This window comes from Tupaia chinensis, unplaced genomic scaffold (assembly GCF_000334495.1).
Source record: "Tupaia chinensis unplaced genomic scaffold, TupChi_1.0 Scaffold000182_1, whole genome shotgun sequence".
Lineage (NCBI taxonomy): Eukaryota > Metazoa > Chordata > Mammalia > Scandentia > Tupaiidae > Tupaia > Tupaia belangeri.
Genome location: NW_006159657.1, coordinates 2074106 through 2086270, shown reverse-complemented (window position 1 = coordinate 2086270; position 12165 = coordinate 2074106). Strand labels below are relative to the sequence as shown.

Here is a 12165-nt window from a genome sequence, read left to right as displayed (position 1 = left end):
GATGAAATTCTGACCAGTGAGACATGAGGGGAAGTCTAGGGGGAGGCTTCTGAGAAAATTCTTTTAGAAGCTGAAAGGTGACATAAGAAGGGAAGTTATCTCATCAGGCATTCCCACAGTGGAATGTGAGTCAATGTCTGGAGCTACTGCAGCCATCCTATGACCATGAGGGGTTGAACTGAGGACAGACACCAAAGGTACAGTCAGTAGAGCAGCAAGGAAAAAGTCTGGGTGGTTGATGATGTGATGGGGCCGCATCTGTACCTTTGGGTAGGTGAGAGAAACTGACCTTATTGTTTGCTTTTAACTATGAGAGCAGCAGCAATCTATTTATTTAAGTTGTTAATAATTTGCTTGTCCAAGGAATACCAGGGGCATTAGCTCACAAAGAACAGCAACATCTGCAGTGTTAGGGAGCCAGGTACATACTGGGTGCTTTGAAGACATCATTTAATTTCATTCAATCCCTGAAACTCTACAAGATGTATTTTCTCAGATGAAAAAAAAAAAAATCACGCCTTAAAGAGGGACTGGGACTTCCCTAGGGTCACACGGCAGGGAAGCCCCAATGCTAGGCCTGAGTACATGGCAACACTATCCCCAAATGACTCCCAGACACCTCTCTTCCCCGCCAAGTATAATGCTCTCAGCACAAATTAAACTTTACTTTAAAAATAGAAAAGTAGAGGGGCCAGCAGGTGGCATGGTGGTTAAGGCGCTGGACACTCCCACATGGCTGACCACGGTTCAAGTCCCAGACCTGGTGACTTGCTTTCTCACTTTCCCTCTCTCCCTCTCTCTTTCTCTGGTGAAGTTGAAATATGTAAATGAATAAATAAAAAATTAAATAAATCATTATTTTTAAAAAAATAGAAAAGTAGCTCGTTGAATGAAAAATGTTTACAAAGTGCTGAAGTCAAAAAAAGCCACAACAGCAGGTGCGTCCGCGATTAGTAGGCAGACCCAAGACCACCCAGTGCCAAGGTGCTGCACTGACCGGTTAGCTTCACACCCAAACGTGCCCCTCTGGCGACTACTCACCTCATTGTAAAAGAAATGAACGGTGTGGTTGTTGAGCTTTAAGGAAAGCGTTTTCAGGAACGATATGTAATACGCCATAATCTCCTCGTCGGAAAAGTCAAATTTATGAACAATGATAGAATTTACATAGTTATTAGAGAGTAAATAATCTAGAGAGAGAAAAAAAAACAAAGCAAAACAGACAGGTTAACTCCTCCCAGAGGATGTCAGTCACGTGCAGCGAACAAGTCGATGGGCGCCATCAGGCAAGCCTGCGGTGGGTGGGAGGAAGCCCATGGGCAGGGAGCACCTTCCCCTTTAACCAGCAAACCACCTGCTCTGCACAGACACTAGGCGCGCAGGGGCAGTGCCAGAGAAAAGCCTGCCCCGCCCGCCCTCCTACACCAAAAAGAAACAACACTCGATAGTTTTTTTCACTGCTCGCAAAGTTCAACACAGCCTGGGGTGGGGAGGTCGCCGGAGTGTGGCCATTTTTCAGACCACCCATGCTTGAAGGTAAAAAGCAGTGTGTCATGAAAAGCTGCCCTTCTTGCCCTCAAAGCGCTGCACATGGTTCCCCTCCTTATGTAGAAACCGCATTTTGCAAAGGTCACTTTTTGCTGAACCCCTATTACATGCCCAGCACCAGGCTAGGTGCTTTACTTTATAGTTAACCACTGCAAGGACAGCGCACAGTTGGGCTCATTCTCTCCATTTTGCGATGAGTAAAAGGGGCTCAGAGGGGTTGATTAACTTGCCTGAGGGCACAGAGACAATAAGCCACAGAGAAGGGATTCTACCAGCGTCTGACAGCACAGCTGTGTCTGTCATACACCCACGGGGGCTGACAACGAAAACTGGGTGATGAGGGAGTGAGGGCCCTGGGCCAACAGGAGAGCAGCTCCCCTCCCAGCTACCAGCCCCTGTGGAAATGCTGGTGCAGCAAGGAAGGGCTTCCAGCTGTGGAAGGGAAGCTGCATCGCCCACCTTTGGAACGCTGGTCACTGCACGGCCAGTTCTGAGGGCCATGCTGGCGAGCTGTCCACTGACAGCTGCAGCCTAAGGCCTGGGCTTGCCCTCTTGGTCTCAAGCCCTTACTGAACACTCACCCTCTGGGGCCTCTTGGCCACCCTATAGAGCAGGTGCTCTGACCCCACTGTCTGTCCTCCGGTGCCCATCTGCCTCCCCACAGCTGGTTAAAGCAGAGCACGAGAGGGACCAGCAGTTGGCGTAATGGCTATGTCTCTGGACTCCCATGCAGTCGACTGCGGTTCACATCCTGGACCCGGTGGCTTAAAATTCACGCCGGGCGCGTGTGTGTGCGTGCCCAAGATCCCGAGAGGAGAACGGAGAAGGGACTGCAGCATGGCCATCCCCCCTTGGGGTGTGATTTCTCGCTTTCTGTCTGTCTCTCTGTCTCTCTCTGTCTGGCGAGCGCATGCACCCTATAGCAAAACTTAAAAAAAAAAAAAAAAAAAAAAGCAGAGCATGAGAAACACCCATGCCTCCAGGTGAAGCATAAAGTGGCCTGGTTCAGAGCCTCACTACTCGAAGTCTGGTCCTCAGACCAGCAGAAGGTTTCCCCAGGAGCCTGTCAGGCATGCTGGGTCCTGGCCCCAGCCCTGGGTCCTGGTTTCTGAGGGTGGGCCCCACACTTGTATGGGAAGCCTGCGGGGCTTCCCATGCATGCTGGCATCTGAGAGGTAACGGGCCCCAACGTGCCCTCGGAGCCCTGCGGCCTGTGCCCAGACCTCAGCTCTGCCACTTCCCAGCTGACTGGCTTCGGGGAGCCGCCCCACTCCCCAGGGTCCCTGCCTGGGAAACAGAACAGCATAGCTGTCAGCACAGAATTGTAAGGGTTAAAGGAGACGATGAACAGAAAGAATTCAGGACGGCGGGAGCGCAGAGCTCACTCTCAGTAATGGGAACTGCCTACGGCGGTTCAAGTGTGCCCCCAAATTCAAGTGCTGAAATTTGGTGAGCCACTGCCACAGTATCAGATGGTGGAAACTTAGAGAAGGGGCCTCTGAGAAGTGCTTATGAGTACAGAGTCATCAGGGTACAGCCAGACGCCTGAATCCTGGTGGGTTTATAAGACAGACCAGAGCAGACACCCAGACACATGAACAGTCGAGCTCTGGCTCTCCCACTGTGACGTTCTGTGACATCTTGGGGCTCGTGGGGAGTCCCCACCAGAACTGTCACCAGATGCCGCCCCCTGACCGTGGACCTCCAAACTGTGACCTAAGTAAACCTCTACCCTTTATAGATCACCCACTCAGGTGTTTCTGTTAGCAACAGAGTCGCTGCCAATATTCTTCTAGTTACAGAGATTCATAATCTTTGTGTGTGTGTGTGTGTGTGTGTGTGTGTGTGTGTGTGAGAGAGAGAGAGAGAGAGATTTCTGCTTTAGGGCACATGCACTCGCCAAAGAGTCAGAAAGCAAGAAATTAGCCCCCAGGGAGGATGGCCAGGCTGCGATCCCTTCTCCATTCTCCTCTAGGGATTTTGGGCATGCATGCACATACGCCCAGCTTGAGTTTTAAGTGGAGGGGTCCAGGACTCAAAACCACAACCCACTACGTGGGAGTCCAATGACGTAGGAAATAAATCATTGAGTTACCTGAGCCAGTGAGGTACTAATTTAGGTCACTCACAGTATTACTGAGCAGTCTGCTGGAAATCACCACCAACACCAAGAGCCATCCAGGACCAGCGCAGAGGCCGTGGTGTGGGTGTGCAACGTGCACTCTTAGAGAAATGGTTTTCAAAATCTCCTGATTATAACAATTCCTAAGCAGTTCTTGCTCCAAGTGAGGACCAATGGGTCTGAGGTGGGGTCTTAGGAATCTCAATGTTTTTTGGGGAGACCAGCAGATGGCATAATGGTTATATCGCTGGACTCCCACGCAGGCAACGGTGGTTCGAGTCCTGGACCTGGCGGCTTAAAACTCACACTAGGCATGTGTGCATGTATGCCCAAGATCCTGAGAGGAGAAAAGAGAAGGGATTGTGGCATGGCCATCCGTCTGGGGGGTGATTTCTCACTTTCTGTCTGTCTTTGTCTTAATGTTTTTAGGATGAGGTTACACATATCAGACATCCTGAGTGTACAGTTGGACGTATGTGAAAACACATACATACCTGAGGTACACGCACATGTGTATTAAATATACGTCACAAAGTGGGACCAGGTGGTGTAGCAGCAAAACATGATGCTCTGCAAGGCTGACCACATCTGTTTCGACAGACCTTCCTGAGTATGCTGAGCACACACATGTCCAAAATTGGGGGATGGCTAACCCTGGGGTGGATAAGAGTCAAAACCCTCTTGGGGGTGTGGTCTCTGTCTCTTTCTTGTTCATGGAAGAGATGAATAGACAAACTTTAAAATACATATGTAGAGGCCAGCAGAAGATGTGGTGGTTACGCTGCTGGACTCCCACATGGCCAACTGCAGTTCGAGTCCCAGACCAGTGGCTCGAAAATCGTACCAGGCATGTATGAGTGCATGCCCAAAATCCCAAGAGGAAAATGGAGAACAAGGGATTGCAGCATAGCCATCCACCCTGGGGGAGGGGGGCTTCTCACTTTCCTTCTCTCTGTTTCCTTTTGGTGAGTGCACACATGCTATGGCAAAAACCCTAAAAAAAAATACGTGTGTGTACATACGTAGTTCATAAATCCTAGATGTCCAGCTGCATGAGTTTGTATGTACACACACACACATACACAAACACACCAGGCACACACCACCCAGACCAGACATAGCTCCAGCTCTCCAGAAGGCTCCTCATATCCTGCCTAGTCAGTACACGCTCCCTGGAAGCAACCCCTATTCCGACTTCCCCACCATAGAACATTCTGCCTGTTCTGAACCTCGAATGGAGTCGGAAAGCACACATGCTTCCTGTATCTGGCCTCTGTCACTCATCACCACATCTGAGAGTGATCCACGCTGTGTGGCTCTAATTCATTCCTTTTTTCTTTCTCCTTTTTTTTTGCCTATAGTATTCCATTCTTTGAACAGTGCACGATGCACTTTCCTACTCAGAATCTAACTTACAACATGCAGCAGGGTGACTATGATGCTCAGAGCACTTTTTCACTCTGCTTCGTACTGACAGTGGTGGGGGACAACTGGAGAGGCTAATGGACTGCCAGAGGAAGGGACTGCTGGCATGTCTTGCTGTGCCCTGTTGTGACTGGCTAGTGGCTTCTGGGCCACCAGTGGCCCAGGCATCTATGCTGGCAGCTTCACATGAGCAATTATGAGTCTCTCAGCTGCATTCTGGACCTGGAACAGCCGCAGGCTCCTTCCACTCCTCAGTGGGGACTTTTCCAGGGCCTCCAAGAGGTGACTCTGTGGGCAGTGGCACTGCCTCTGCTATTTGACTGGGATTTTTCTACTACCCCCTCACTGTGGGGCTGACTTTCTGTGGCATCCTTTTCTAATAAACCCAGGAGTCTGTAAGTAATCTCAGTCTCTCGGGGCTCCGTCACTTAGGTCACCAACAGGTGCATTTGTGAATGGCTGCTTGTAATAGTGAAAAACTGGAAACCACCTAAATGTCCGTGGTCCAGCTGCATCGATTCTGGCCCAACAAGATGCAGGTCTTAGGCCAAACCAAGAAGGGTTACACAAGGGGCCAAACAGAAGATGTGCTGGAAGGGGCGGAAGCAAAGGCCAACAGCAAAACACCTGCTCTGGCCATTGGGATGAGTGTCTACGCAAACCTATGCTTCTGTCATGTCTAGTGAAGCACAGAATGAAACAATGAGAATGTTTCCATTCTATAATTAGAGAATTAAAATAGGGGTCAGCCTGGTGGCCAGGCAGCTGGATCCCACCTGGTCAGCTGCATGGTTTGAGTCCCAGTCCCAGTGGCTTATAAAACACAACAGGCATGCCTGCATGCCCCAAAGCCCGACGTTGGGAGAAATGCAGAAGGGACTGTAGTGTGACCGTGCCCCATTAGAAGGTGCTTTCTCTTTCTCCTCTGTAAGCACATGCTTCTTCTAGTGATAAAAAAAAAAAAAAGTAGGGGACCAGCAGTTAGCGTAATGGCTATGTCGCTGGACTCTCATGTAGTCAACCACGGTTCGAGTCCCGGACCCAGTGGCTTAAACTCACGCCGGGCACGTGTGCGTGCATGCCTAAGATCCCGAGAGGAGAATGGAGGAGAAGGGATTGCCGCGTGGCCATCCCCCCCTGGGGGGGTGATTTCTCACTTTCTATCTCTCTGTCTCTCTCTCTCTGTCTGGAGAGTGCACGCACCCTATAGCGAAAACCTCTCCAAAAAAAAATAAAGGAAGAAAATTAATATAAAAACAAAGACCATCTATCACTCTTACTCCTTGCAAATCCAATATTTATAAGTAGGCAGTGACTTCAGCCCTTTCTGCAAGACTTATAAGACGGTTCTGGTGAAGAGCTTCCATAAAGGAAGGGGCGTCTGCCTGGTTTCTCACCACTGGGCACCTTCTTAGGTCGCCCAAAAGAAAAGCCATGCATATGACATGCTCTCACTCACGTGTGGAACTCACAGAAGCAGGGGATGGGGGATGGGGTGGGGCGACGTGGTAGTCAGAGGGCGCAGCCTTCCTGCCCTCAGATGGCCAGGCTGGAGCTCCACCGTACGGCGGGGCTGTGGCTGCCAACACTGTCTTACACACTTGAAACCTGCTAAGCCGTTAGGTCCCGAGTGTTCTCATGCACAAAAAAGAGGAACTGTGTGAGGCTACGGATGTGCTCGGTAGTTAATCTGTGCTGATTACTTCACAATGTACACATCGAATCCTCAGATATAAAGAAAAAGAAAGAAAACCTGTGAGATCTAGAGAAACCATCTAAAACTCCAAATTTCTGATCTTCCCGACCCCCACCCTGTATCCAGTAGCCCAGTGCCTCGTGGGGCTCATAAAGGGGACCAGAGAGACACTGGAGGGAACACTGCACCGAATGCCGGACCCCGTGGGACGCTCTGCACGCCCCCTCTCTCTCACTCCATAGACCACCCTGTTCCCTGCTGCTATTATCTCCGCCTGAGGGATGGACAAACTGCAGTTTGGAACAGGACTCCCAGGACACAGTGTGGTGGAACCAGGTCCAGAACTTGGTGCAGCCTGAGTCCGGAGCCTGAGCCACTGAGCTGGATCTTCACCTCTGAGTTTTTGGAAACCACACTCATTTTATATCCAGCAAAGGAGAAGCTAAATATAAGGGAAACCACTTTGGCAGACATGAGCCAACCCACTTTTGTCTGCCTGCGGTCACTGGGAAATGTAGGGCATTTCCAAGGCAGCAGCCCCACCTAGTGGTCACTGCTGAGCACCACCACCAGCCACTCTTGCCCCTCCCACCCCTTCTGGCCCTGAGTAGCAAGGGGGCCATCTCTACTGCCTTCTACCTACTGGGGACCTAGTGCCTGCCTTGGATACGACAGACATTCAGCCACTCCCCTTCTCGCCCTCACTTCTTACAAACACGGCCTGGGTCTTGGTGCAGTCAGAATACGCAAGCTAGTGGCCAAGCCGCAGAATTAGGAACTAAACCATGGTTTGTCGAGCTCGGCACCTCAGGCAGAGCAAGCTGACGATTCTCTGTTGCAGGGGCCTGGCCTGCGCACCCCTAGTGTCGTCTACCCTCTACATGCTGGTAGCGCCCTCTCTCCACCTGGATCACGGCAACAAAGAGTGTCTCTAGAAACTGCCAAACGTCCCCAGGTTGAGGCCCACTGGGCTGAGATACCTGGGCTAAAACTGGCTGTCCGTGTCGGCCTTGCTAGAGTGGTCACTGCAGGCCACTCAGGCTTCAATGAAGGCACCCACAGCACCTGCCTCTCACGTGTGGTTGTATGGATGAAGGAGCTGGGGCTGAGTGTGGGCAGGCAGTGAGCTCACTGTCACACTCGCTGGATGGGCAAGTGAGACCACAGCAGAGAGCCAGGCGCCCACGCCCACAGCCCTGCATGTACTTGGCTGCAGCCTTCCCATGCTCCCCCGGGACTTAGTCTGTTGATTGGTTATTCAGCAACCCCAATTCTTTAATAACAAGTCATAAAGAAATGCAAACACCCCCAAAATAATTCAGGGGACCCCTCTCTTAGCCTTCACAGTGCCCCACCATACAGAGATAAATACAGTATTACAGGCTAAATCGTGTTCCTGCAAATTCATATACTGAAGCCCTAACCACCAATGTGACTGTATTTGGAGACAAGGCCTTTAGGGAGATAACTGGGTTAAGTGAGGTCGTAAGGGTGGGCCCTGCCCTGATAAGACTGCGGTCCTAACAAGAGGAAGAGACCTTACGTGAGTCGTTCTCCCCAACACAGCCACAGAGGAAAGACCACCCACAGCAAGAAGGGGGTCATCTGCACACCGGGACGAGTCCAAGCCCGAAACCAAACCTGCTGGCAGCTTGACTTGGACTTCTATTGTCCAGAACTTTGAGAGATTGAATTGCTCTTTTAAACCACCCAGTCCGAGGTATTTATTAAGATTGCCCAAGCTGACCACTCCACATGGGAAGCACAGACATACACAAGGACAAACTACACCCCAGGGCAGAGGCAAATGCCAAGGAATGTCCTTACAAAGGGAGGTCTCGTGGCTGATATTCTCAAACAGGATGTTCAAGGTCTGCAGCAGCTGAACGCACACGTAGCGGCCCGATTTCTGCCGCAGGATGTTCAGGAAGAAGACAAACATGTTCTTCTCCAGGAAGAAGCTGGGGAAAGAATGGGAAAGGGTCAGTGGTCTGCTTCCACACGTGAAAATCAGAATCATCCTCTGGGAACATTCAGTCACATGCGCATACCTGTCCCCAACAAAGGGTCACACACCCGCGGGGCCCCGGCTCACGTAACAGCGAGTTCACACGTGCTGTCTTCCGCGAAGGCCAAGACGAAACCTTCCAACTCTCTTCCCAGAAGGTGAGAACTGTGCTGACTCCGGGAGCAGGGAACTGGATCTCTGACAGAATGGGAAAGATTCCTGCCTACTGAAAGATCACATGCTCTCTACCCTGTAAACCGCCTGGCAGTGCTGCTCATCAAGTGCTCGGCAGTGCTACTTTCCTGACGAACCTCTTCGCTTTGTGTGCCATAGCTCTGCATTAAGGAAAACAGCTGGAAGTCCCAGCCAACGGCTAGGGCACGCTGAATATTGAAAGTTTCTGTTCCCAAATGATCAAGTTTGTAGTTTTCCTATCTAAGGAGAAAGAACTAGAAAGACACGTGAAGATGCTGACATGGGGAGGGACCCTCGTCAGCGCCCTAGCTTCTGCCTCCCCTGCTCTGCACAGGACACTTGTCTGCATGCGGCCTGGGGCGCGGACTCCTGGGAGTCCGTGTTGGTCCTTCTAGTCTTGAAGAGGAAACAGAAATCCTGAATGCCTCTCCTTAGAAGAAAATGAGATTTCTAGTTGTGTGTTCTCCGAAGTCCAGCTAAGGCCAGGTAGTCACTCACTTGGGGTGCTCAGAAGAAAATCGCTGCAGGCACATGTGTCTGCCGGTTGCCTTGGTTTGGGGGCTCTCTCCCCGCCTTGTGTGTCCACCCCACAGTGTGGAATCACTGGCCTGGAACCTAGTGCCATGTAATGACTGCTTGAATCCATTACAGGGTAAATGAGTAAATAAATCTGTCCTAGAAGACCCCTAAAGTCTTCCCCAACTCTGGGAGACTGCCTGCTTTGAAATGCCACTCATGCTGACCTCCCCGAGATCGCTATCATCTAAACCTCTGTCTGCCTTCGGGAGCTCCTATAAATCGCGACTCCCAGGTACCACCTCCAAACTCATGGCCAACTGCCCCAACTTGGAGACTAGAGTTACATCAGCACTGCACTCTTGCCGCAGAGAGTATTCATTCAGTAGGTCACAACCCTGGATTTTAAAAACCTCTCTGGGGGAGTGGGGAGCTCCTTAGAAAAATGGCCCAACATGAAGGCTGGGGCACAGAACCCACAAAATGCACCTGGAGCATCGTCTATACCAGGAAGAAGGGAAGTACTCAAAAAACAAGATGTGAGCATGCCCACGGCACACAGGAACCAACCAGAAAGACTTCTAGTCGCTTAAAGCGGGAACACTGTGAGCCATAAAACAACACAGCATTGGATTATAACTCTAAGTATGAAATAAATATGCATGAGTCCATATTGATATAAATAAACGGCTGAATAAATAAATGGCAAAGAACAGAAATCTTCCATGCAGAAAAAATTCTTTTTTCTTTTTAGAGGTTTTTGCTTTAGGGTGCATGTGCTCGCCAGAAAGAGAGACAGAGACAGTGAGAGGGAAAGTGAGAAATCACCCCCCAAGGGGGATGACCACACCACAATCCCTACTCCTCCATTCTCCTCCAAGGATCTTGGGCATGCACACACGCACCCAGCATGAGTTTCAAGCCACTAAGTCCAGGACGCAAAACATGGTCAACCATGTGGGAGTCCAGTGACTGCTACTCCACCTGCTTGCCCCATGCAGAAGAATTTCAAACAGTATATGTAGATACTCTCCGTCCTTGAAAGTGAAGATTAATTCCCAGCCCCTCTCATCTCGTAAAGTGGGCTAGGCTTTGTGACTCCTCCGAAGAACAGAGGGACAGGGGAAGAAGTCACTCTATAGTAAGAGAAGCCTGGCAGACACCACCTTGAGCAGGTGACGCTTGCTACCATCAGGCTGTTATATGAAGCGCGAGCATCTGCTAGGATGGGATGAGAAGGGGACGTCTCTATAGTGGTCTTCCCCTAACCCCCAGGCTAATGTGAAAAAAATACCAGACTCAGACTTGCTAGAGTTGGGGAACAATCTATAGGAGACCAAGTCGGTATACTCCAAAACTATGTAGGTAATTAAAAATAAGAGAAGACTCAGAAACCACCACAGACCAAGAGACTGGAAGATGTGAGGACTAACTGGACTGTGGGAGCCTGGAGCTAAAGGGAATAGTAACGAAAATTCTGGCAAAATCCAAATCAAATCTTGAGTTTACTTAATGGCAGTGTGCTAGTGTCAGATTCTTAGTTTTTCTTTAAAGAATTATTTTATTTAACTTTATTTATTTATTTAAATTTGACCAGAGAGGGATGGAGTAAGAGACAGAGAGCAGGAATCAAGTGAGAAAGCAAGCCGCCAGGTCTGGGACTTGAACTGCGGTCAGCCATGTGGGAGTCCAGTGTCCTTAACCACCATGCTACCTGCCAGCCCTGTCAGTTTCTTAGTTTTAACAAATGCACCCTAGTTATACAAGATATTAACAATAGGGAAAGCCAGGAAAAGGATACGTAGAAGGTTTCACTACTGTTTTTGCCATTTTTCTGTATATCTAAAATTACTCCAAAATTTGAAAATGTATTAAAAACAAAATATGGGGGGTGGGGGGAAGGGACTCTGTTGGGCTGCTGTTTATGAACTACTACTGGGACTCTATGAACTCACTGCTTTCGAGAAGAGGATTCCTCATGGCTTCTGCAAACTAGTCATTTCAGGGGACAGGAGAAATGAAGATTTTTCTACTGATAATTCAGCCTCCAGCAAACAAAGCTAGTGTGATTGAACTTCAAGAATTAGAAAGAAACACACCATCCATCAGATGACAAGAAATCACCGTAGGACCACAAGAAATATGGGAAAGCAAGAAAATACCTCTCCTCCAAGGGAAAAGAATAATTCCTCTTCATCCACAAGCAGTTCAATGCAAATCATGGAAATGTCTGATAAAAAATTTAGAGTATTCATAATGGCGAAGCTAACTGAGATGGAAGAGAAGAGAGACAATGAACTGCTAAAGAGAAAGGAGAAAGAAGTTGATGAGTTCCAGGAGGTGAGGAAATTCTTGCAAGATCTAAAAGAGGAATTACACGCTTTACAAAAGAGTCGAACGGAACTGTTAGAAATGAAGTCTATAATACAGGAAGTCAAAATCTCCCTTGAAAGTATTAAAAGCAGACTAGATCATACAGAAAATAGAATCTCAGATGTAGAAGAGAAAATGGCTGGCCTAGAAAAATCCACCACAAAGACTGAGAAAATGGCACAAAAACTTGAGAATAATATACGAGAAGTACTAGATACCATCAAATGTCCAAACATCTGGATAACTGGCATTCCAGAAGGTGAAGAGACCCATAAGGGCATT

The 12165-nt window shown here is 49.3% G+C and overlaps 1 protein-coding gene across 5 annotated transcripts in view; it reads right to left on the bottom strand.

The window, feature by feature from the left end:
* CLEC16A (C-type lectin domain containing 16A) overlaps nt 1-12165 on the bottom strand; it is a 222993-nt gene that overhangs the window by 192822 nt on the left and 18006 nt on the right. For all 5 annotated transcript variants that reach the window (XM_027771062.1, XM_027771064.1, XM_027771063.1 and 2 more), the window contains 2 exons: nt 8619-8752; nt 1042-1190 (listed from right to left, as the gene is read on the bottom strand). In XM_027771062.1, the coding sequence (XP_027626863.1) occupies nt 1042-1190; nt 8619-8752 (283 nt within the window). The remainder of the gene's footprint in view (nt 1-1041; nt 1191-8618; nt 8753-12165) is intronic.